Here is a 26,730-nt window from a genome sequence, read left to right as displayed (position 1 = left end):
CAGAAGAGGCTTCTTTCAAAAACATGAAAAATAGTAATGTTTCCAAACTTTTGACCTGTACTGTATATAGCCTTTATGTATGTGTGTATGTATACATACATATATATGTCAAAATAATGATAAAAAAGATTCTGAATCATTTCTAATATAGCAAATTCCAAATAATTTAAATTAATTAAAATAATTATAAATAATACGTTTTCTGTGAATGCACTAATTAACACCTAATGCAGCCCACATTTTACCCGATATTTTCCTCGTGGTGAAGAACAGCCATAGACTGTAAAAAATGAGAACAGCCTGTATTTGTGTCAGTTGTGACGCAGTTGTTGAGGCCACGCCCCCTGTGCTTGATGCGTGACTGTGTTGCTCAGTGACTTCAGTCTGTCTCAGCGGTTATTTGAACTGATATGGCGGGGGTTTGTCACGACATCCGCCGCTCAAATGTGTAACACAACGCGCTGCCGTGAGAAGAGCAGGCTCGCTTCTGCGATTCTCATGCAAATCGATTCACAAGGGCGCCCTTAAATCTCCCTTCCTCCATCCTTAAACACACAGGCACGCACGAGGACAGCTTGCTCCTTCAAAAATGTACGTCTGTTGCCTAGTCTTAGTCTGGTGGTATTCATGTAGAATCATATAAGGGGTTACGTCACGCTCATCGCACTCCTCAATTTCATTTAAACCAGGGCTTATTTCCTGTCACAGGCTGCTTGCATGTCAGGTGTCTTCCACTTTATAGCCCTATCTCACGGAACTGGGACGAGAAGTGAACAGCAGTCACGCCATTGCCTGATATGAGAAGCGACACACTGGCAATCAGCTTTAATTGATTTGCGAGATTGGGTTAACGCGCGTGTGCGTGCAGACAGCACGAAAAGACCATTTGGTGTTTACTAGGTTCCCTGGGAGGCACAAATCCCTCAGGGCTGAGCGCGAGGCTGAAAAGTTGTAGTGGAAACAAATAACAAACACCAGCAAGCCTATTTATTGCACAAAGGAAAACATGCCCTGCTAGGCTATATATAACAGATCGAGTAAACAACATGGTAGGCTATGTGAAAAATAATTAATGCATGCGGATATAGCTTACAAATAGACACATATGGCGCACATTTTATGATATTAATTATTTAAGCTTAATGGTCTGTGCCTTACATCAGATCCATGCTATTTTCAGACAAGAAACAACCATGGTTACATGCACAATCTGAATTGGTCATATTTCTATAAGCTAAATGTGTCCTTTAAACATGAAAGCTTTTCTTTGTTATTTTTAGGGCAAGACAATTAATGTGTTGGTTAAATTAAAAATGACTAAATTAGAAAAAGACGCAAAAGTATCGCAGAATGATCCCATACGACGGTCTGGGGGAGAGGGTTTGGTGAAAAACAAACCGAAATTTAATGTAATGAAAGTCTTGACCTTATCCGTTGGTCTTCTCTTCTGTGTATGACTCAAGATACTTGTTGTGAGGAATTAAGATTAACAAAAACACGCAAAAAGAAAGAAGGGCATATGGCATTAGAACAACACCAGGGTAAAATGATGACTTAATTCGTATTTTACGGTGAACTGTCCCTTTAAGCGGAAAATGAGGTGGCCTACATGCTAACATATGCAACATGGTTTGGTAACATTTGTTTTGTTACATTTTAGGATTTTTTTTCTATGATTTTCTGAAATAACATAATCAAGCTAAGCACTGTTCAGAAGATGAGCCGTGATCACAGCCAGTAGACTAATTCATTGTCACAACATTTTATTATATTGTTTGCTTGATCTGTTACAAATAGCTGGTTAGGCTTTCTGAAGTTTTCAATAAAAGGTTTTCAGCCTTCAATAAAAAACTAAATCTTACAAACATTGAAAAATAGCATCCACAATACAGGTAAACAGTGTGAGAGGTTGTGAGAAATACAAATACAGATCAGAGCAAGGTAAACAGCATATTAATAGGATCATATTCAATACCTCTACAACGTTACAAATCAATAAAACAGTTTGAGTTCTTTTTCATTTTTTTTTTCTAGACCCCACCCATTTCTTCCTACTCTCACGCCACAGCACGCACAAGGGATCGCACGCACACTCTCAGTCATATCCTAACGCACGCAAACACACTCATTCAGTGACTTGTCCTTTCGGCAAGGTTCTATTTACATTACACACTTCCCCACACACATAGCGTGCCTGGATGAACTAACGTCCTGCAGGCACACTGCCATTAAACAGTGGCTCTCTATTGGATTAAAGGAATAGTTCACACAAAAATGAAAATTCTGTCATTAAATACTCACCCGCATTCATTCCAAAACCAGTAAGACATTAGTTCATCTTCAGATCACAAACTAAGATCTTTTTAATGAAATCTGAGCTTTCCTTCACAATTAACGGAAACTTTTGAGCTTCAAAAAGATCATAAAGGGATTGTAAAAGTAATCCATTGAGCGGTTTAGTCCAAATTTTCTGAAGAGACTCGATCACTTTATGAACAGATTGAATATAGGCTTTTATTCACATAAACGTTCATCAACGAGTTGTGGTAAACAAGCTCAAGTATGTTCGCTTGACGTGCGTTCATTCTCGTGTTACGCAGCACGTTTGAGCTTCAGCAAGGTTCGCTTCTGTTTATGTTCGCTGATGAATGTTTATATGTGAATAAAATCTGTTCAACATATTATGCCATCGTGTCTCTTCAGAAAATGTTGACTAAACTGCTAAATTCATATGGATTAGTTTTACAATCTCTTTATGAACATTTTGAAGCATCATATTTTCAGTTAATTGCGTAGACTGTCAATGGAGGGACAGAAAGCTCCCAGATTTCATTAAAAAGGTCTTAATTTGTGTTCTGAAGATGAACGAAAGTCCTACGGGTTTGAAACGAGGGGGAGTCATTAATGACAACATTTTCATTTTTGGGTGAACTATCCCTTTAACACAACATACAATCAACCGATTAAAAAGCGGTGCAATATTTCATATATTAACGACATTTATGTAGACTATCATTACTATTTAATCATGACAGGATAAAAATCCAAAGGAGCCATTACACGCAGAAAGAGCTTTCAGAGTAAATCCCGTTGCGTGTCTTCCAGGGTTTAGCATAGAGAGACACATAAGGTCGGGGTTTCGAGGATTTTCTCTGAAAAAATCCCCTCAAAGCCCACTTGTTTTATTTTTATCACACACATCCGTGCTTTTCTGCTGTAAATGCGGATCAGCCATCACGAAGGCACACAGAGCAGTCGAGTTAATCTGCGTATTTAGACATGATTCACAATTCATCTCATTAACTCAAACTGTCAAAGATGCGAAACATGGGCACGACAATTTCCAAGGAGGATCCTTAAATAAATACAGGTCTGTCAGTGCGTGGGTTGGGTATGTGAATCACTCTCATGCGCTCCGAGAATACTCAGCATTCTTTTAGTCTCTACGTAATTTGCGTAGAGACTTGCGCAGTCGTCGGGGTAACTACGTAACGCTTAAGTTTCACGTGCTTTTCACGCGCATTGATTTATACTTCTCAAGTCTAACAGTTTTTGTAGCAAACGGACAAAATAATGGGTATGTACATATGTTTTTCCATGTAGTAACGTGAGTCTCTTCACTTAACTGTTGAAAGCAATCAGAAATTTCACCAAATATGTAAGTTTTAGTGTTCGAGCTAGCGTGTTTTGTTATGCTTCGTTGGCTAATCTCTTTATGAGAAAAGGATTTAAAATGAAAACAACACGACAACTAACCCTGCTGTATTAAAAGCCAAATGTTTCAAAAGGATGGAATGAGACTAAATAATATTAAATGTATTATTGCTCTTGTTATCCAATGTAGTGTGATGTTATTTTAGTATCATTGAGATACTATTATAGTTTTATACTATTATTAATTTTTATGTATTATTTTTTTTTTCAGTTAACGTTTATTTTATTATATCAGTAATAAAAGTGTTTGTTTTTTTTAAAGTTTTTAGTTAACTATAGTAACTCTGATGTGTGATGGTTTGTATTAGTCTCTATCAGTAAAGTCAGTAAAATTAACATTTTTTCCCCTTCTATAGAGAAGATCCCTAGGGAGAGCGGTGATAAAGAGGAAATGGAGATACACACCCCCTCATACCCCCTACCCCTGGAAATACAGCAGGTAAATAACGTTAATTTCACAGTTTTACACCCCTGCTGCGCAGATGTAATTGCATAGGTTCTCAGTTTTGTTGCTGTTACACATAATTACAGACACTTCACATCTCTGCGTGATAGAGAGGGAAGTTTGATTCCGTGATAGAGAGGGAAGTTTGATATTGTGTGATCCGTTGTGCTCCGGGGCAGCTGGCGAGAGATATGAGAAGACCAGCATTCATTCTGTCTGATTTATCAGGTGCCTTTGTGTCCTAAAGAGGTCATGTTGCACTGGGTTGTTCAAAAGAGGTTTATTATCAAAACCTTCTTGTGAGTAGTTAAAACATTCAGACTTTCTACATTTGCCTTTTTATGCCTGTCTTTTTCTCTCAAAGCTCCAAAAACAGGCATACTCTTTAAACCAGTTTACCATCTGTATTTCAGTATTTAACATATTATTAAAGTTTGCCAGGATGACATTCTTGACAAAGGCTTCATTGAGATCAACAAGATCAATGTTTTTGAAATGCCAAATTTGACATGACATGAGAAATCAAATTTGCCTCAATCTTTTGGCATGGTCTTTGTACTATTAAAAACATCCTGCAATTTTCATAGCTTAAAACGTCCTCCTCATTACAAACAAAGCATTTGTTTAATCAAGCTCCAAAAATGGCTTGCTTGGATTTTGTGGGATGACGTCACATGGGCAAATACATTTGCATATGACTGCAGAGCAAGACATTGACGAATAGTTATACATCATCACATCATAGGCCCCGCCCACTGGCGTTCAGTCGCTTAATGGCCGACATTTGCCTACATTGGATGTGAGCGTTGCGTCAAAAGCAAATAGAGCCTCATTATTATCACTGACACTGTCTACACTGATACAGTATACAGATAGAGCTGCACGATTCATCTTTAAAAGATTGTGATTTTGATTCAAACGCCCACGCAAACTTTCTTAAATCCTTAAATGACGGCGATTCGCTAATGTCTTTTACACCTTTGACAAGTAGAATCGCAGCGAAAATTAAAACCTGAGTTTGCGCTGCCGCTGAGCCAGAAAGAGCAGTTGTCATGAATAGGTATGAAACAGCTTCACAATCAGTCTTTTCAACCACACAGTGTCATTATTTCTGTGTTACAGTAATTCAAATCATCACAGAAGTACTAAGGTAAAAGTTTATAGTTCAGATATAAACACTGATGTCTATGGTAGCGATCAAATTAGAGTAAATCACCTTTTGAAAGTAACTTGACACTTCAAATAAAGATTGTAGCAATTACATCATTACACCAGTAGGTGGCGACAAGTGACTGTTAAAAATTCAAGTCTATATGAGTGAGTCATTGAATCATTCATACAAACCGATTTCTAAGAAAAAAGGAATTTAATATTTTTTAAACTGACTGCAGGAATTAACATTTTCTCAGAACCATTAGTAAATTAGTTTAGTTGTCTATTCGTGGGAGAATCATGATCCATATTTTAAAGAAAAAAATTGTTTCGGTCATGCTTCACGTGCTTGAGTCTGTCGACAACAGGACGAATGGAAGAGTGACAGAACGTTTGCTTTGAGGCGTCCAGTTTAAACAGCTGGTTTGTGTCTCTGTACAGACTACAGAAGGATCCCTGCATCAGGAACAAGTGGATGGACTATTTTTAATAAATAACGTCTGAGAATTATATGTTTGTTCAGAGCATTTGACTGCAGCTGTTTTGTAAACGAGGCACAGTATAATGGAGAGTACTTTTGTTGTAAGATGAAGCAGCAGCTGTATTGGATCTGACAGCAGCTGCATCATAAACCGGTTAAATGGCAGTTTTATATGGATAATGTTTTCTAAACACGTACTCATGTGCCAATCATAACAGTGGCCGTTAACTGATAACCCTTAAAGGAGCAGCGCCTTAAACTGGATAATTTCAGACTGAGGGTCAGATTGAGAATTGAAAATGATCGTTTTCCTACAAATAAATATTTTTTTGTGCAAAAAAAACAAAACTTTAAAGTAGAAAAAGTATTTTTATTTAAAGCCTTATACGGTATATTTAAAGGGACTGTCTACCAGGAACATCACAGCTATTTAAATGCAATGCATAAAAGGATATATTTTGCTGTCTGGTTTCTCAAAGGCACTGAAACTCAACATGCGCTGACCGTGTTTATCTCAGAAAATATATAGTCACATGTACACATTTTGCCCTAAGATGCCCTCAGTTCATGCAACGTCTCTACATAGGGAGGATCCCAGTTAAATGAACACCTTATAGTATTGTGTTCTGCTGCCCAGATTCATGGCGTGCCACTCACATGCTGAACACCAGCTCACAAGTATTATCCTTGGGCTATAAACAATTAATTAAATTATTTGTATGTCTCGTAAAAAGTGTCTTTCACACAAATCATGTTTTTCTCAGATGTCGTAAATCTGACATTTAACAAATAGATACACACCTACTCTTTCCTGGTAATTTCTGATTGAATTCCCTTCCTGTTTTTTTCCTCCCTGGCTTTAACCCACATCCGCCTGTTTTAAAATGTTCAGACTTTCCACTATTCATTTTTGATGTTAGCGTGGCAAGTGGCTCCACTGTGACAAGAGAAATGATGGAGATCCCACTGAGTCTCACTATGGTGCCTCTCTCTAGCTCTGCTTCTCTCTAAATAATGAATGGGACAAAAAAACAGCCACATTTTTCAACCTTAGGAGACATGCGGGGATAATGGCGGCACATGTTGCGCGTTCAATGGCATGAAAGTATCCTCAGCTCGCCCCGCTGCTCACCCTCTCCACGCACTAACAACACCTCCTCTCGCCTCTCACCTGTGTCTGCTGGGTCAAAAAACAAACTCCTCTGCAAGTATACATTAACTTTTGTGTGTAAATTATACATTATATATAAGTTAATAGCTGGTAACTATCAGGAACTGCATGAAAAGCATGTGGTTTAAATGCAAGATTGATGTTCTACTAGTGGAAAATTTGGCATCAGAGGTTTATTGAGGATGTCTTAAGATTTGTTTCCATTCCGAACTCCATATGGCGACACATGATTGACACACGACCCATCATGTGAGTTTAAATTTTTTTTTTATTAGAGGAAGCCTTTCACATAGCGACTGGCTCAGACTTTCACAAGTCTCTGAGGTAAAGTTAAGTCTCAAACCCTTTTCCTAGTTTTTATTCTGTTTTTTTTTTTAAGGGGGATTTCCTTATTCATTGAGTCATACATAAAATATCATAAAAATTTTACTTAAAAAAAAAAAGAAAAAAAGAAACTATTACTTTTATTCAGCAAGGATCATTACATTGATCAAAAATGACAGTAAAGACATTCGTAATTTTTACGAAATATTTTTATTTCAAATAAATGTTGATCTTTTGAACTTTCTATTCATCAAAGAGTACACAAAGATAATTTGACGCTGAAGACCGCGAATAATGGCTGCTGAAAATCAGCTTTGCCATCACAAAAATGCAGGCTTGGTGAGTCTAGACTTCTTTATAAAACATTATTAATGAAACTTGAATGGTGTATATCTATGCTTTAAATGTGTTTTAGAGAACATTTACCTAAAATATATGATTATGTGAATGATACAATGACCTCTGCATTGCTATATACAGTATATTCATCTATATAATAATACAATATTTTTTACTCTCTGGTTCCACAAAGGAACTGAATTTATTTGAATATAATTATATGTATTTTAAATGAAAATACAATAAGAGAAATATTAATGTCTCAACTCCCTCTGTTGGCAGGTGTAAATTTGTATTCTCTTCCCATAGGCTTCTAAGTTATGTGTAGATTTATGGATGAGTTGTGAGCTGAATTTTCCTTCTTTTAAAACTCTTGAAAAAGCCATTGCAAAAAAAGAAGTGTTCTTATTTCTCTTCCATAAGAACAATGGAAAAAAACGCTCCACCCCCATCACTTCCAGCTTGTTTGTCTCTGCGTGCGTTGGGCTGTAGATCAACATGCGGGCAAAGGTGATTCTTCCCAGCCACTGCCCTTCTTCTCCTTCCACGCGAGGAAGTGTGCGTGAAGGCGGAAGAGGATGGAGGGAATTGGGAGAACTCATCCAGGCGTCAAATTCACCCATGACTGCTGAAGGCCATCGTCTGCCCCCCCCCTCCGCCCGCCCCAAGTCCTATAGTCTTCATCCCCCTGTCAACGGCCATCCTGCTGTCATGTAATGTGTTGGCACTGTGGGTCCAGATGAGAATCTCAGCATTGGCTCATGGTACAGTGAGCACCACGGGGGGTCTTTATCACCACGAAAATCCACAAAGCTGCAGTCACGAACCATCCTCTCATTGACGTGCTCCACTCACTCACAAACCCTCTCACTTGCTTGGAAACATAATTTAGGGAAATAACATGATCAGCAGTGTCCGAGACTATTTCATGGCTAGTAGGAGATGAGAGGAGATCAAATACAACGAAATTGAGAGCCAGGAATTGACTCTAGAACCAGTTGTTCTGGAGTTTTAAAGGGATAGTTCACCCCAAAAATTTGATTCTTTCATATTTACTCACAATGACATGACATTTCAAATAGGGCCGTAAGTAACCACTGTTGACATTGTCCCCCCAATAATCAGGATATGAAGAGAGTTTCAACCAGTATAACAAAAAGTGTTTATGAAAAACATTGGCTACACTAGCTTTAAACGTTACATTTTTGGCTCTTCCTCTTCCTCAGTGGTCTAACAGCTCGACAATTAACTACAAAATGTAAACTACAATATATATTTAAAAATGCTTGTGTCCCAAATTAACAGTAGCATCACGAAAAAAGGTCTTAAATGCATAATTTTAATTCATAACAGGTTTCTTTGTGTAGCGTTTGGCAATTTGCCGAGGTATTGGGGGGTATGTTGCGTGCCTGTAACACTGACCCATTTCTGACACGGGATTTGAGGGGGGTAGATGAGAAGAGGGGAGGGGTGAGTAGAAAAAAAGATTAGGGGTCTGTTTCTAAAGACCATGCCACATAAACCGCTCTTGCCTATCAGATAACCTCTGATGCTTCATGATGATGGCAGAAAGGTTCCAGTTAAATGAATGATGGCTCTTTCCTTGATAAGACCTCTGCTGTTATCTTCAGCCCCCCTGCTGTGTGTCATATGTTTAATTCATCTTGTGGCAAGTGCCATCATATCAATTAAAAAGACATAGAATAGGCTTATTTTGGCTTTGATATGACCTTAAGTGGGAAGTGTGTAATTTCTGCAAAACTAACAGCTTTAAAAGGAATCTATTTGTGTTAGTGTTTACAACAACATTGGTATAATTTGGGATGACCTGCTTGTCAGAGAATAGAAAACAAGGGCTTGTCTGAAGTCATTATTTTTGCAATTCTCTTTAGTGCTGCTAATAGCACAGAAATTACACGCTTCACCTTTCATTTGACTTCCCAGGCTGTTTTAAAATGTCTCACCGGCTTAACCGCCCAGTCAAATAAGTTTACTTAATCTTTTTTTTTCTTTTATTCATTGAAGGTTATATAAAGTGAACTTCTATATCGTTCTTTTGAGAAGGTATGTGGAAGCAGGGCCTTTCCTGTCTTGAAGTATCCATCCAGCTCGGTACAAGGAGTGTGTGTTAGCATGTGTGTGAGGACGCCAGTGTGTTTGAGCGCTAAGTGGAAGTGTCAGTGCCTGGGGCAAAGGGCTCCCCGAGGGCCATCACTGTCACGGGAACACGTTCCTACTGGTGGCAGACATCGTCCCCTCAGGCCAGTGTGTGTGTGTGTGTGTAAGCCTATGCATGCGTGCCTGTCTCCAATGCGTGAGGGAGAGAGAGCGGGGAGATCAGGGCTTTCAGATTTCGTGCAAATGTCCACATTTCTCCGGGAGGCAGACGATTGCGTGTGCGTGTGTTTAGACAGTTAGGTAAGCTGGATCACAGACAGGCTTTAACTGAGACGGGGTCAGACTCATAGAGAGTGTGTGAAAAATCCAGCCGTGATCCAAGACACTGCATGATTGATTAAAGAAAAAGTAAAAAAATGTAATGACTTGTTCATGATTCTACAGGTAAACCTCGACAAATTTGAATATTGTGCAAAAGTTCATTTATTTCAGTAATTCAACTTAAAAGGTGAAACTAATATATTATATAGACTCATTACATGCAAAGTGAGATATTTCAAGCCTTTATTTGTTATAATTGTGATGATTATGGCTTACAGCTTATGAAAATGTTCTACATTTCTGAGATTTTGAATTTGGGGTTTTCATAAGCTGTAAGCCATAATCATCACAATTATAACAAATAAAGGCTTGAAATATCTCACTTTGCATGTAATGAGTCTATATAATATATTAGCTTCACCTTTTAAGTTGAATTACTGAAATAAATGAACTTTTGCACGATATTCAAATTTTTCGAGTTTCACCTGGACAGTGCGTGCGGATCAGTCCTGAATATAAGGCTTTAACATGAGACGGGGTAAGACTCGTAGAGTGTGTGTGAAAAATCCAGCCGTGATCCAAGACGTGATCTAAGAGATTAAAAAAACAAAAAATGTAACGACTTGTTCATGATTGTACAGTGCGTGCAGATCAGTCCTGAAAATGAATGACACTGAGTGAAGGGGTGAAAATGACTAGTGAGAGATGAGATGATACAAATGCAAATAAATCATTCGTCTTGTCCTCTCAGCAAGAACGTCTTTAATACTTCTCTTTTCACAAACGCTATAATCAGAATGAGTCGCAGACCATATATATATATTTACAGTAAAATGACTGGAACACACTGCAGGTCCGGTCATCATAAACACATGGTTACAGTAAGTGTAACAGAAACCGATGCTGACACAAAAAATGAAACTGCAGTGCCTGACCTCTTCTGTTAATTTTTGCTTGTATTCACAAATGTAATGAAAGGGAAACACATTGACTACAGTGTGCTGTTCAGATCAAGGTTTAATGGGCTTTGGTGTGGCAATTGCACTCTGACAGGTCTCTTTCACTCCGGGGAGGAGTAGCAAGGCTTGGTTGTTTGTCATTCTCAGACGGTCTTTATAAAGCTGCCACTGGATTCAGTGAACTGTGGCGGTGTACAGAACTGACTATGATAGAGAAACTTAATCAATGACTAATTTGTTCTCCCTGGACTCCTGGCAGTTTTGAGTGTGTGTGCAGCGGCAGTGCTAGGTTTGTGATGGATGGGTTGATAGATGGGTAGATTTATTGATGATAGGAAGTAGGCGGGTGGGTAGATGGATGGATAGATGGTAGATAGGTAGATGGTAGATAGTTGGTTAGATGGATAAATTGGTGGATGAATAAATTAAGTGTTGGTAGATAGATAGATAGATATATAGATAGATAGATAGATAGATAGATAGATAGATAGATAGATAGATAGATGGGTGGAAGATAGATTGGTGGAAGATAAATAGATAGATGGATGGATGGATGGATGGATGGATGGATGGATGGATTGATAGATGGGTGGATGAGTCGATGAGTGGATGAATGGATGAAGGGTAGGTAGGTTGGTGGGTAGATAGATAGATAGATAGATAGATAGATAGATAGATAGATAGATAGATAGATAGATAGATAGATAGATAGATAGATGGGTGGGTGGATGATAGATAGATAGATGGGTGGGTGGATGATAGATAGATAGATAGATAGATAGATAGATAGATGGATGGATGGATGGATGGATGGATGGATGGATGGATGGATTGATAGATGGGTGGATGAGTGGATGAATGGATGAAGGGTAGGTAGGTTGGTGGGTAGATAGATAGATAGATGATAAATAGATAGATAGATAGATGGGTGGATGATAGATAGATAGATAGATAGATAGATAGATAGATAGATAGATAGATGGATGGATGGATGGATGGATGGATGGATTGATAGATGGGTGGATGAGTCGATGAGTGGATGAATGGATGAAGGGTAGGTAGGTTGGTGGGTAGATAGATAGATAGATAGATAGATAGATAGATAGATAGATAGATAGATAGATAGATAGATAGATAGATGGTGTTTGGTGTTTTAAGCCCCCAACGGCGCCTTCCAGGCAGCGAGGGGATGGGTAGGTTTAAGGTTGAGGTTAGGGTTAGCTGCCTCTAAGGAGCCATTGGGGGCTTAAAACACCATCGAGCGTTTATACTTGTGTTTGTGTTCAGATGGATCATTCGGAGAAGGCCTGTCGTTATTGTGGCGTGAGTTATCTGATCCTGCACGAATTCCAGCGTCTGCAGGAGCGTTTGTGGGAAGTGGAGAGAGAGCTGGAGCAGGAGAGAGGAGGTGTGGAGAGAGAGAAACCCCTGAGAGAAGAGCTTCAGGCAGCCTACACTCGGCTGGAGGAGCTGAACACATCTCTGCTTCAACAGGAGGACACGTGAGTCTCATACCTCATACATCTGATGACATGAACATAAAACAGAACGTTTCATTTCCTCTAGACGATCGTGTATTTTTAGATCAGGGTGAGTGTTTAAACTAGGCTTTAGTTTTGGGTAACAGGCATTTTCAGCTTTATTTATTCACTATATTAGGTTGTTGCACACATGCTGCATCTGCGGCTCATTTTGGCATCCCAAAGTGTGATGTTTGGATTCTTTGTTTTGAGAGGTCAGTAAATCCCTGCTGATAAATCCAGAGCTGGTCAATCAAATCCAGAGCTGGTTATAGTACTGGTCTAACTGGTGAACCAGCGTAGTCATGCTATTCTCAAGCAAAACTGAGCTGGTTGTAGCAGGTCCACCAGCGCTCCTGCTTCCCATGATGGACCCTTATACTGGTATTTTCAGCAGGAATGAATATTATACCCTGGCTTGTTGAGGAGAGCTGTACTTTGAGACTTCGATTTTCACCCATGACACTTTTGGATGGGTACTTATCACTCACATTTTCTTCAGAAAGTGTAAAAATCTTGTATCTATCATCCCATTGCTGTAAACCATCAAAGAGACATAATGGCAAAGAGAAAGACTAAATCTTACACCAAATCCCATCGTCCCCTTAAAAGTGAAGTCAGATTCTGTAACCTGTCAGTGCTGCGGAGGAACTATGATATTATACCACCGATTTCCCTCTTGCTTCTCATGGAGCTCGTTTTCACACCGGCTGCAAAACTGTTAAGCGCCCACAGCCCAAAATGTATGAATTCACTGATCGAGAAAATGTGACACCCACTGCATTACATACATTCAGTCTTTCACTTCATACAGCATCCACCCACCTCCTACCCAGAGCGCTTACAGTTTGGATTTACACGTCATCCTACAAGTCGAACTAGTTAGTGAGTCAGATCATGACTTAAAAACTAATTTTAATATATACAGTAGTCATCTGGTGCACAATCATATATATTGGTATGTGTTTGTAGACACATATAGAGCTTTTGTATACAGCTGTCGTTAAAAGGTTCTAGTACAATTTTGTGGATGGCAACCTTTTTGGATCAAAGATCTTACATTGTCCAAGACAGTATACAAAGGCCACTCATGTAGGCAAAGATATGTCTGGAGGCAATATATTAAAATAATAACATAAATTACTTAATTACAAAAAAATCCCAGTAAGTGAATGTTCTTCAGGGTTTACAGACTTAGTTACGAAATAATTGACATGACTTTTCCAGTATTTCCTGATTACTGGTTAAGCTTTTCTTTTTCTTTTTTACACACAAATAGCAATTAATCTGTAATATAAATATTTTAACATACAACAAAAGGAAACACTTAATGAAAAATATATTTGTATTTGTTTAGCAGCATGTTGTGAGATGATTAACCAACATCAGAGAACCATGAATATGCGAACGTGTTGTTAAATTATTGAAATATTACTTTAAAATCTAAAAAGTAAATATTTTGGGCTCACACAAACGTTTGGGAACCCCTGTCTTACAGGACCTTAGCAGGCCGGGGACTCCGGGCCCCTGATGAAGGGTTGTGTGTGTATGAATGCACGTGATAGTGCGATCACTTCGTGTTCAACTATTTGCATATGTGTGAATAGTTCCTTGTGCTTTGAACTCTTCAGCTCTGGTTTCCCTCGTGAGTCACCGTGGGAAAGACGTGCATGTGTACGTCCTCTCTCCCAGCTGACGCGAATGCCAGGCATAATTACACCGCCACAGCAATCAAAAATGAACCTCTCAACACCTACGCCTCCGTAGTTTAGCTCAGACAGAAATTCAGAGAATGAAGAGAGAGGTGTGAAGCGAGTGTGTGATTGTGGATGCCGTTTCTGCGCTCCCTCCTGCTGTTGCTGATAATAATAGCAGGTTGTGGTGTTCGTGTGAGCTCACGAGAGAAACCGAACAGCGCAGCAGTCGTGCTTCTAGATCGGCCCCCACCGATTCATTCATGTCCAGCACATACCAGATCCGACACGACTGAGCAGCGGGCGCAAGCGTGTGTGTTTGTTATGTGCTCGACTTCTGAAATGAGGACACAAAGTCACTTCTCTGCTTTTGGGCTTTGTTTGTCCAGTGTAAATTCATGTTCTAGCTGCATTTCAAAATCAATTCAAGCTCTTTATTGTCATTGCATATATAATATATATGTATATATATGTATATGTACATATATATATATATATATATATATATGTAAAGTTGGCACACCATGCCTCCAAAAAATGTCTTTACAGACTCTCACAAAGGCGACATTTCAAGCACAAAGGCTCTTCATCACACTGACCTTTGTGAGAGTCTGTTAATAAATTGATAAATTGTTGGAGCTGTGGTGTGCTGACTTTACACTTTTTCTTGTGCAAGTTATTTTTGGCCAAGCACCTACTTTGAGCAATGTGCATGCTTTTGTTTTGTGCTTATTTTGTGTATATATGGCATGTTATAAAGAAATTAGATTATAAAATATATTAAAATATATTTTTACTGTATTTTTAGATTTTCTACAAAAATATTAAGTAGCTGTTTTTAACATAAAGAAATGTTTCTTGAGCAGTAAATCATATTAGAATGATTTCTGAAGGATCATGTGACACTGAAGATTGGAGTAATGATGCTGAAAATTCAGCTTTGAATAATTATATTTTTAAATATAATAGAAAACAGTTATTTTAAATTGTAATATTTCACTATAACAATATTGTTGTTTATTTTTTTTAATTTTTTAAAAAATAAATAAAATAAAATGTAGCCTTGGTGAGCATAAGAGACTTCTTTCAAAAACAATATATATAATTATGTCAGGAATCCTGAACGAGAGAGGGCCCAAGAAGGTAATGGAGTAGTGACAGGCCAAACATAGGGCAGGACACACAATAGGAGAATAGGTTGAGACTGCAAAGGTGTGACGGCCAATGATGGAGACAAGACAGTGGCTCAGGGAACCAGAGGCTTGACAGTGGGTGATGAGACGATGCAGCAGACAGGAGAGTCAGCGACTGGGGAGAATGGGATGCAGGGCAGGAACCAACACAACACACAACACAACAAGAGATAAACACACACCAGAGCAAATAAAAACTGGCAAAACTACAACTGGGAAAAATAAAACTATATAACTGGAATCTGAAAAGAAACAAATATAAATTCCAAAAACATAACCCTTATTGTTTTATATATACCCTTATTATATATATATTGTTTTTGTATATATACACCCTTATTATATATATTGTTTTTGAAAGAAGTCTCTTACTTGCAAAACAAGAGAAAAGCAAAATAAGTAAATTCTACAAAAAAGTGACAGGATCCAAAAACAAAAGAAATCAAAACAAAACTGCAAACTTGCAGGAAACTAGAGAGAAAAATAAGAACTAAAAATCTAGTGAGAAACAAAAAGGCTTGAGAGAACTGGAGCAAAAGACTGGAACTTGTCTAAAGTAAAAAAAAAAAATACATGAATATCAAAAGAATTATCAAACAAGGGAAAACTAAATCTAGCACTGACTGACAAGATCTGCAAGCAACATATGAACACACACAACAAACCAGCAAAGACATGAGGGAAAGAGGCACAATATAAAGGGAACAGCACATGAGGATCAGGTGAAAACAATCAAGCAAAGGAGGACTAAACAAGGGGGCGTGGCCACGGGATACAAGAGGAGCACATGACGAACAGACAAGACAAAGCCATGTGCTGACACACAACACACACATAGAGACATGAAACAAAGTCGACACAGAGCCCGGACACATTAGTCAGCATTTTCTACCTAATAAAATATTTTAGAGCTTGATATAACAAGAAAAATATAAATTAATTATTGAAATGGCCATGATTTTTTAAAGATTATATTAATTTCCATAACTTTTCTAGGTATAGAAATCACTCTTTTAAAAAATATCCCTCGCATATCCAGATTTTCCAAGGCTGTGGATCCCTGGTGTCTATATATACTGTATATATGTATGTGTATATATATTATTATGGATTTTAAGTATTTTTCCAACAATAACCACAATACTGTAATACAGAACCAAGCTTATTTAATATAGCTTTTATGTATTGCTACTAACTGTTGTTCAGCTGTTATTGTTACACACCACAGGTGTCATGAAGGTCACATGACTTTTAATTTGACAAGTTGCATGAGTGACTCACTCAGCAGCTCACTCACAGATGATCATTTCAAATCATTTTAATTTTAAAAATAATAAAAAATAAAAAATAAAAAAAAAGTTAATTTTGATTCTGATGTGATTAAAAGTGGTGATATATAAGTCGGTGAATTGTTTAGGCTGTAATTAATTTGCCCATTTTCGCCAGTTTGAGACAGATTAGCACATCTGATGCAAGATGAGTCAATCACAACCACCTCTCAAAGAACGGATGCTTTGCACACTATTTGATCTCGTGTTTCATAATATTTGTTCTGTTTTACTCTTGCATTGAGGGAGCACTTCTCCAGAGAAAACAGTGTTTCTGCTCTTGTTGCTTCTGTTTGTATTTTGAAAGATTGCCTCCATTTTCCTACACCTAAAACTTAATCACACTTATTTGAACAGCTCAAATCATGCATCACTGTGTGAAAAAGAATTGGGTCAGTCACAGCTTAATACGCTGATTGACAACAGCTCGAGTTGGGACTTTCGGTTTGACTCAGACAGTTTTGCGACCTGCTAGTGAACCCTCTGAGGTGACGCTAAGCAAAACTCTCTGCTAGAGAAAGGAAGAGGCAGATGTGAGATGGCAGTAAATGGATCGTGGGAGAGACAGCATGTGGTAGATGTAGATAGTTCAGTGGGCAACAACATCCGGGAGAGAGGTGTGAGAATGGCACAGACATGTAGCTTTGAATAAAGGCTTTGGTTATAGGCTTAATTAATTCTGATGCAGGTTTTAGGGAAACTTTCAACCAAACAAAGAGAGGTGTGAGAATGGCACAGACATGTTGCGGTGAATAAAGGAATCAGCTAGGCTTATTGAATAGACAGAGTTCTGATGCAGGTTTTAGAATAACAGCTAAATAGGGAACTTTCAACCTAACAAAATAAAGTTAAAGGTGAAGTGCATCATTTTTACACCGCTAAGCACATTTGTGTGTGTGTCTGCATGCGTGTGGCTTTCGCAATAATATAAATTTATCGGGCGAACAGCACTGTACTGGATTTGGTGGTTTTTCACTTCCTCATCGTGCGTCTCTCAGCTGTATAGAGAACTTGATATCTTGGTACTTCTTGCACGCATGTTTACCAACTGCTGTGTGCCTGCGGTGAGCCTGTATACGTGTAGATAGACCTCTGTCACTATGAGGGTTAATGTGTTTGCATCATCCAGAGATGCAGCTGCCATATATGCACATGTACACGTACAGCATGAACAAAGACACGCTATTTGCCTGTGGTTGGTGCAGGAAGTGGAAGAGGGCAGTATATAGGTGTGCTATTTTTCTCAGCATGCTTTTCAAATACACAAAACACATACTTAAAGCCCTATTCAGACGGGATTAACTTTACAAGGGTAGATGGAGTAATGCAATTTTACCACAGGACGTCTGTAATATTAATGGCCAATTCGCACGGGATAAGAGATCTCAGTAAAACTAACAGAAGTGGGAGAGTAACTCGATTTGCGCATCGCCGTCACTCCTGTCATCATGTGTGTATTACGCTGCTTCCTGATATCACGTGTGCAAACACATATAACCTATATTTATATATATAAAACAGTTATGTCTGGTCGAACGATGTATTAATTAACTTCAGATTGGATTGTGTTGGTAATAGGCACTAACGCTAAAAGATGTTTCGTGCCTCTAACACGTGCTGTCGATCTTCTCTCTGATCTGAATGGTGTGTGTGTGTGAAACACTTGAGTTTTGCCACAGACTCGTCCCAGCGTCTAGAACGCAACTGATGCTTTTTCAAACGTCTCCATACTTGAAAAAACGCAGCAAACTACTTTTAAACAGGAAATGATGAAATATTTACATACATATGTACAGCGGGTCTATTCGCACAGGATTAGTATTACCTGAGGTCATTTTTCTGGACCTTTTTATTGAAGGTAAAAGTCGCTGTAATCTTTACTGACATTGTCCGTCATGATCACTGAGATGCACATTCAGCTCTGGTAATTATTACTTTACCCCACCTCTCCATGTTAAACTAGTCCTGTCTGAATAGGGCTTTAGACATTCTGCATACCATCTGAAACATGATGAAAATCGTGTTGTAGAGGCACATGAATCGAGTGTGCGCTTATTCAGATGTCTTTACACTTGTCGTATCAAGGTGTGAACATCATGCTTTATATGGCCGTACTTTATTTATATGCTAATGCGTGTTTGCGAGGTGATGGAAAAGAGTTTTGTTTTTGTGAAATTATGTCTGACAGCTTCAATTAGTTTTGAGATATGAATGTTGAAAGGGCCGAGCCGTGCTTGGCTTTGTTCTCACCTTAACTAACAGAGATCGACAGGCCAGCTGTGGTACCCGCTCTTCAGAAAACATCTTCAGATATCTTGTCTCTTCTAATATTACTATTCTTAAAAGATGAATTTTTTAACTTCATATGCTTTGTCTGTGGTCCCCAAGCCAGTGAGCGGTGGAGTAGTTCCTGTTTTCTCTCTGCGTGAGTTCAGACAGAGGTCACACAACGGCTTCTTTCATTATTGATAAGTGGTTCCCTTAGTCTTGTGAGTGTGTGGATTTAAATGACCCCCTGAGTCTCCCTGTAGGGCTTAAAGATGTTAAAAATGAAATTTCCTGGCTTTTTTTTTCATGATAACAGAAGTCTAGGGGCGATGTAACTACCATATAAGTTTCAAAACAGTCAATCCAAAGACAAATGCACACAGCCTGAATAAAGTAGCTGTACCTTTTCACGAGCCGTTGTGGCTTTCGTATAAATGTGATGTCAGTCACCAAACACTGTACACCATCCCTCACTCCTTTTGCCCAACCCCAGACAACATTGTTGCTGATCGAGCAACAACAACACGGAAACATGTCGAGAAAACACTGTTCAGTCGATGGATGTAGAGACCTGCACTCCCGCGGGACCCAACGCGACAGAGTGCGGCGCGGGACTAGATCTGATGGCCGAGTGCGGGCGTAAGCTACCCTGGAAATCCAGAGTTCTCGCGAGAGCACAAGTTGAATTTGCTCAGCGAGTTACTCTGGCGTCGAGTAATGATGCTCATTAAATATGCCCTTGTATCCGAGCTGCACCAATCGAGGCGAGATGACGAGATGACGACAGCGCTGTGACGTCGAAGTCATCAGTAAACATTGCAAGATGGCTATGGATGAACACCAGTTGTTTGAAACGGCTTTGGCCGCTACAATGAACGAGTTAGACTTGGCTTTTTATCTAAAAGAGGAACAGAAGACGGCGCTCGAATCGTTCCTTTGCAAGAAGGGCGTTTTTGCTGTTTTGCGACCAGATACGGCAAGAGTCTAATCTCCCAGTTAACTCCGCTGGTAGCTAAGCGTATGGGGCTTGTTGTGATTGGTCGTAGTGTTATCCAATTGCGTGCAGTGAGATTTTCAAATGCATGCTTGGTGCCGCCCCTCGAGCTGGCCGAGTTTCATTAGTCGATGCCAGACCATTATAAGGTCATAAGGTCTGGATTTCCAGGCTAGGCGTAAGGTACTCGTGTGTGTGTGTGTGTGTGTGTGTGTGTGTGTGTGTGTGTGCGGGTTGCGGGAGAATAAAACGATTCGCGGGACTCCCGCAAAATAGAAATATCTAAAAATAAAACATCTAAAAACAAATAAATTGTTATTCATATGTTGCACAAATGCAACAAGGATAACTAAAACTAAATATATGTGTTGATTTCTTGAACGCAATGGCCAATGAGATGCATTTAAGATAGAAACCACTCACCGCTCAAAACTGAGATTTTATTCAGTGCTGAATTCTGCTGGCAAATCCTCTGATTATAACAAATGAAGTGTTGACATTATGAAAGATGTATTGTGCAGTCAGCTTCATTGCTGCTTTATTGATAATAACGGAGCTTTGTGAGATCGCGATGAACTGAGATATCAGCTTTTTAGGAATTATTAATGCACGTTGTAGCCTATGCTTGCTTTTATTTTAAATTAACAGATGTTTATGCTTTAATAACAAATAATTTATCACCATCATTACAGGTGTTTTATTTACCTTACTTTATTTAAGCCACAGCAGGCTACAGCATACATGACCCTAGTTACCTGTGGTTGGCCTGGCCGTGCGTCACTCAGAAAACAACAGGCCAATCAGAAGAGAGGCTCATGAATATTAAGTAGACAGGCCAAAATCGACCTGTTCTTGGCAGAGCTCCCGAGAAAGGAGCTGTGAAAATATATTGAGATGTTTTTTGGTACTTATACCGCAAATATATATTCTCAAGGACATCAAAACCTAAAATAAAACTTCAGAAAGGTGTACAATATGGGACCTTTAAGTAAGACCCCATAAGCGTCATATCATTAATGGAGCTCTAAACAATGTTAAACCCTGACTCATTAGTATCCATGTCAGATTTGCATGTCACAGGCAGGGTCAGAAGATCAACTAATGCATGATGGGATTGGATTTATAGATAGATTTACAGAATAGATTAATCTAGCTGAGGTCTAGGGCACTACAGGGGATCTGGCAGTTTTAAAAGGGAAGCGTGGAGAATGTAAATCAGACGCTCTGGGCTGTTTGTGATTTTGTTCTTGATTTGTCAAAAAAGAGGCTCTGAAAGAGTCAACGAAGGGAATAGAGATTCAAATCAGGCTCGTGTCATGCCACTTTATCAGGAAACGGCCCGAAACGCTTTCCTTTGATGTGCGACTGCAATATGATTTTAGTTGCACACTGCAAAGAGATCAGGCTCCATCATAGGAGACTAATTATTCTTAACCAAAAATGACTTATTTTTATTTACCTTTCTATTAATTTCCCAAGCTAGACTTTAGACAGTAGAAAAACTAGCGTTCAAAAAAGTTTTTATTTATTAGTGAGGATCATATGTCAGATTAGTCAAAAGTGACAGTAAAGACATTTATAATGTTACAAAAGATTTCTAACTCAAATAAACGCTGTTTATTTGAAATTTCTATTCATCATCAAAGTTAATTTTTTTTTTGCACTATTTCCACAAAAATATTAAGCAGCAAAAACTGAGATGTTCAGATGTTCCTCTCAGTGCTGGAGGTTTGACAAACACAAACCACATACAGAGACATTCTGACATTCCTGTTCACTTTTCAATTCAAATGTTAAGTCAAATTGTCATGCTGATATTAATATAATTTGTATAATGATGTTAGAAACAAATGCAAAATAGAAGAATTTTCACTAATGGTCTTTTGGACTAGGGTTGTGCCGATAGACGATAGTATCGTGTATCGACGATAGACAGAGATATCGCCGATGGCAGATGCCTTTGACGATATCAATACGATAATTGGCTTGTTTTCCCATTAATGTATTAAATTATTATTATTATTATTATTATGAAGCTAGTATAGTTATTAAATTAATTAGGAACTACAATTATATTTGCCTTGCCTAAATTTATAACGACATCACCACATAACCACACTTGCGCCATATCACGCGCGTATGAGGACTCCTCAAAGAAAATGTTTTTAAAACAGACTAAAAAAACTACATCCCACAACGAAATTGAATTGCAAGGTGATCCATTCACAAATTGTCAAGAGTGCTTGTTTTAACAGACGCATCATTCTTATACAGAGCCAAGATGAAGACGCGGCATCGTTGTTCGTCAGTATTTTGTTTCCATAGCACATTAACAAAATATTTAATGACACTAATAACACTAAAAACAATACAATTACAAAATATTAATTATAATAATATCAATAAAATTATATAGGCCGCCTAGGCCTAAAAGTCTTTAGTTCACGAAGCATATCTGTGAAACTCTGCCATCTGTGAAAATCACAAGCTACTTCAAACTTGTTTAACAAGAAATATTCTTCAAATTTTTTCACTGTCAATAATGTAAGTCCACAAGAGAAATAATAAGGCAGTAAATTGATAGTTGCTGTACCGTTATGTCCACCGTCGTCTCTGAGAGAACGCGCCGTTAATGCAGTGAAAGCTCAGTTCGTTTCTGATTTCATTTTCAGGGATTGAGCGCGTTTACATGCACGTTATTAACTCGATTATGCTGAATAAACTGACAATGCATGTGGTCATGTAAACGCATTAACCCGTTTTCCTTTATCAGAGTCAAGTCATAGGTTTAAGTAGCCTATAACCGATCGACTTTTAGATTTTTGCCTCTGATTTCTCCCGGCATTTAAAACACATTAACCCGCGTTCTTTGGGCTTATTGAAGTGCGGTGCGCATAAGTGAAGTGCATCCAGACAGAGAGAGCACTGGTAGGAGGACATATATCGCAGACTCCAACACTTTTTTTTGACCCAAGAAATTAAAACGTGTTCTCATCTCGTGCAGAAGTAGCCTACAGGCAAAATGCTGCATCTGTAACGGCATGAGAGAATAATGTGTGTCCGTAAATTTCCCGCTGACGATTAGGATCTTTTTTTACCTCACTATACCGGGAAATAACCTGATTTAGCCTATTAATAAACACTCCACCTTTGCTAGCAAAATAGAAAAAAATTCTCATATTTAAAACTAAGTAATAAAACAAGCAAATTGATGAGTAAATTTAATAATTTACAGAGCAAGTTAATAATCAAATAAGTAAGCCCCGCCCCCCTCACGATAATATCGTGTATCGCCGATCTCACAGGCTGACAATAAGACGATATGAAAATGGAGCATATCGCCCAAGCCTATTTTGGACCCCATTGTGCATTTACACATAGCACTAGAAATCAACACAAAGCACATTTGGGTTGAATTAGTTGAAATAGAAGAACGAAACCTGTTGGAGTGATGTTAGATGTTAGATGTTCGATTACATGCTTGTCCTGCTGTTACTGAGAGCAACCAAGCAAACAGAACTGAGTCCTGTGTCAGTCTGAGTCAGCGCCAATCATGCTAACACACCCACCCACTCTTTCTTTCTTTCTTTCTTTCTTTCTTTCTTTCTTTCTTTCTTTCTTTCTTTCTTTCTTTCTTTTGTACTATTCTTTTGTCTGTTCTTTCGTTCTTTGTATAATTTCTTTCTTTCTTTCCTTCTTTCTTTCACCCTTTCATTCGTCCTTTCTTTTATTATACTATTCTTTTGTCTGTTCTTTCGTTCTTTGTTTAATTTCTTTCTTTCCTTCTTTCTTTCGCCCTTTCCTTCGTCGTTTCTTTCACTCATACTTTCTTTCATTCGTTTGTTCTTTTTTCTTTCTTTTATTCGTTTGTTTGTCTTTCTTTCTTTTTTATTTGTTGGTTCTATTGTTGTTTTATTCTTTCATTCCTTCATCCACTCTTTCATTCTTTTGTTCTTTCTTTCATCTGTTCTTTTATTCTTTTGTCTATACGTTCGCTCGCTCACTTGTTCATTAGTTTCGTAAAGCCTGAGCTCTATTTTCTATCCTTTCTTCCCTCACTCCATCAGCCTCGTCATCTCAAACCCCAGGCCCTGCTTGTATTTTTGCGTACGTCTGCTTACACTAGATGCGAATACAAAAGATATTTTGTGTATGCAAACCCAGAGGCCTCATTCACCCACCTGCACATAATATGCGTTTGATATACTTTCATGTGTCTGGCTTGTTTGGGAAAACATGAGTAGGCCGCACATTTAGCTTCAGGCACACACTGAAGACTCGACGGTTGTGATGACAACAGAGTAAACTGTAAAAGAGTAAACTACAATAAAGGCCTCCTGTTGTGGGTTTGAAGGAAAGGAGAGTGTCACAATGATGCACATGATTTTCATATTTCAGCCGAGTGTTTTGTGATCTCATTCAAGACCCAATTGCATAAACTTTGGTGAGCCTTGGGGAAAAGCGGATGACTGAAACCTTTTTGACTGAAATAACATCAGAGGATCACACATCCCTGAGAGAACGAGAGTGTGAGTGTGTGTGGTTTAGTGTGTCACCTCGGTGTTTGTGTGCATCTCATTTTGTTTGTGTTTTATGATGTTTGGTTTCCATGAATGATGCCATAGCAATGATTATAATCAAGGAAATACTTTAGGATGGGAAGGACAGGCTCTCTCTCTGTTTTACGCACAATGCACTATTGCCCCTTTGAAATTTGCGTGCTACTTCTATTCTTGTTTTCACATTACCGCTTCATTTGCTCATCAGTGCCAAGTAATAAAATTAGCCAGACCGTACATGTCAGTTCAATTAATTAGGATAGGTTTTGTTTGTCTTTGCAATGATTAAAGCGTACTTGCATTAATTTTCCAAAGGTTTGAGCGTGCATAGTCCACATAGCTGCTTCTCAGTAGCCTGGTTCTTTCAGTAAGACAGTGATTTAGACTGCAGCTCTTTGAACTTCTCGACTGATCGGGAATGTGACCATGAGTCACGTCTCTGATCTGTGTTCATTACTCTAATGCTCCCCAGCTTCACACTGCTGATCAAAACCTCACGTTCAAGCGCTCACTGGGTCTTCCGGCATGCCGAAAGAAGCGGAAACCACACATTCTGTTGGCATGATGCTGTATTGTACGATCATTGCATAAGTGATTTGGTGTAAGATGGTGTGATGTTGCTTCTGTTGATTACAATGACTGGCAAGAGATGGTTGGATGTGTGTTGGCAGAATAGACTTGAAAGCGCACGAAGATGAAGAATGCAAGGAAATTGTTTTTTAATTCAATAATCAAAAGGATACAGGACAAAAACACTGGGTAACACATTCACTTAACAAAGATGTGACCGGACGAAGATAAAACAGGGAGAATAGCCTATATACACAGACTAAATGAGGTAATTAACAAATAACAGGTGAACACAATCATTAATCAAACACACTTGGAAACTGGGTCAAATTATAGTGCAAACAGAAACAGAACTAAAACACAAAGAAACTAAGCCAAAACAGAACATATATGTGACACCTACTAAGTATATCTCCATCAAAAGATTGAGGACAAGTATAGGCCAAATATACTTAGACTTTTCTGTCACTATAAGTCAAGTATAATTTTTAGTTTAGTCCTGAGAAGTACTTAAAAAGTTGATTGAAAGTATACGGTACTTTCATATTTTTAGTTTAAAAGAAGTATACTAATAGCACACTTGAATTAACTTCCTTTTTGTAAGGGTCAAGGGAAGGGAATTCTTTTCTGCATTCCAAGATGGCAAAAATGTAAATATAATGATAAAAATGGTTTAATTAACTCTTTTCCCGCCATTGACGATGTTTTCCGACTTTCTGTGTTTCCACTGTTATACGGTAGGGGGCGCTGTTACACATCTTCTGAAAGAGTAGAGAATCTCCTGATCAAAACACAGGAGAAGAAGAAGCAGAAACAAGCGATAGCAAGCAGATGCACATGTAAAATAACACGATCATTAACATTAAACCGCATATAAATCAAAACTGCCTAATGTTACTGAATGAAATGTCGAGCCAGGACGAGCTGCAGGACTGTGAAGCTTTGAGTTGATGGACTCGATCGACTCCATCTGTGTTTTGATCATCGTTCCAGACGTAGTCTTTGACAAAAACACGATTTTCTCAGCTTTTTGTTCAAAATGTTGCTTACCCATTGATAAAATATGCATGAAGCTTTAATAAAATGTTGTTGTTTTTTTAAAGCAGAGGATCTGTTCTTTCTGTATTGCATGTTCAGATATTCATACAACAAAATATTCTGTGGGCCGTGAAACTTCTGTGAAAATGATCAAAAATGCTGGCGGCGGCTGGCAACGTTTTTCAAAAAGGCTGGTGGGGAAAGAGCTCATTAAAATCTGTTTTAATTTTTAAAATTTATTTGTAAGTTGTGCATTTTTATGCTGTTAGCTTAGCAATATGGTAACATCAACTCTACTGTAAAATTGTTGATTCGTCTGTGTGCTTCATATGAGGAGCTTTTACCTATGAAGAGTGTTCAAAATCCCTCACTTATGAGTTTCCATTTCAGCTTGGACGGCAGCTGCGGATGTAGGCAGTAGACAGCACGCAGCTCGCTTGGTATTGGAACGAAGCCAGTGACACAAATGTCTATAAGTAGCATAAAATCATTATCATGGTGATTCACCATTGCATGCACACTGATAAATGTGCGGAAGCACA

General features: G+C 38.4%; 1 protein-coding gene across 1 annotated transcript in view; it reads left to right on the top strand.

Annotated features, from left to right (window-relative positions):
* The first annotated feature begins 516 nt into the window (after positions 1–516).
* Positions 517–26,730, top strand: part of lekr1 (Leucine-, glutamate- and lysine-rich protein 1) — a 101,185-nt gene continuing 74,971 nt past the window's right edge. The window contains exons 1-3 of the mRNA XM_084124157.1: positions 517–591; positions 4,071–4,153; positions 12,312–12,526. Of these exons, the coding sequence (XP_083980283.1) occupies positions 4,106–4,153; positions 12,312–12,526 (263 nt within the window). The 5' untranslated portion in view covers positions 517–591; positions 4,071–4,105. The remainder of the gene's footprint in view (positions 592–4,070; positions 4,154–12,311; positions 12,527–26,730) is intronic.

The sequence above is a fragment of the Abramis brama genome (genome assembly GCF_963993115.1).
Source record: "Abramis brama genome assembly, chromosome: 9".
Classification (NCBI taxonomy): domain Eukaryota; kingdom Metazoa; phylum Chordata; class Actinopteri; order Cypriniformes; family Leuciscidae; genus Abramis; species Abramis brama.
This window is presented reverse-complemented; position numbering and strand designations above follow the sequence as displayed.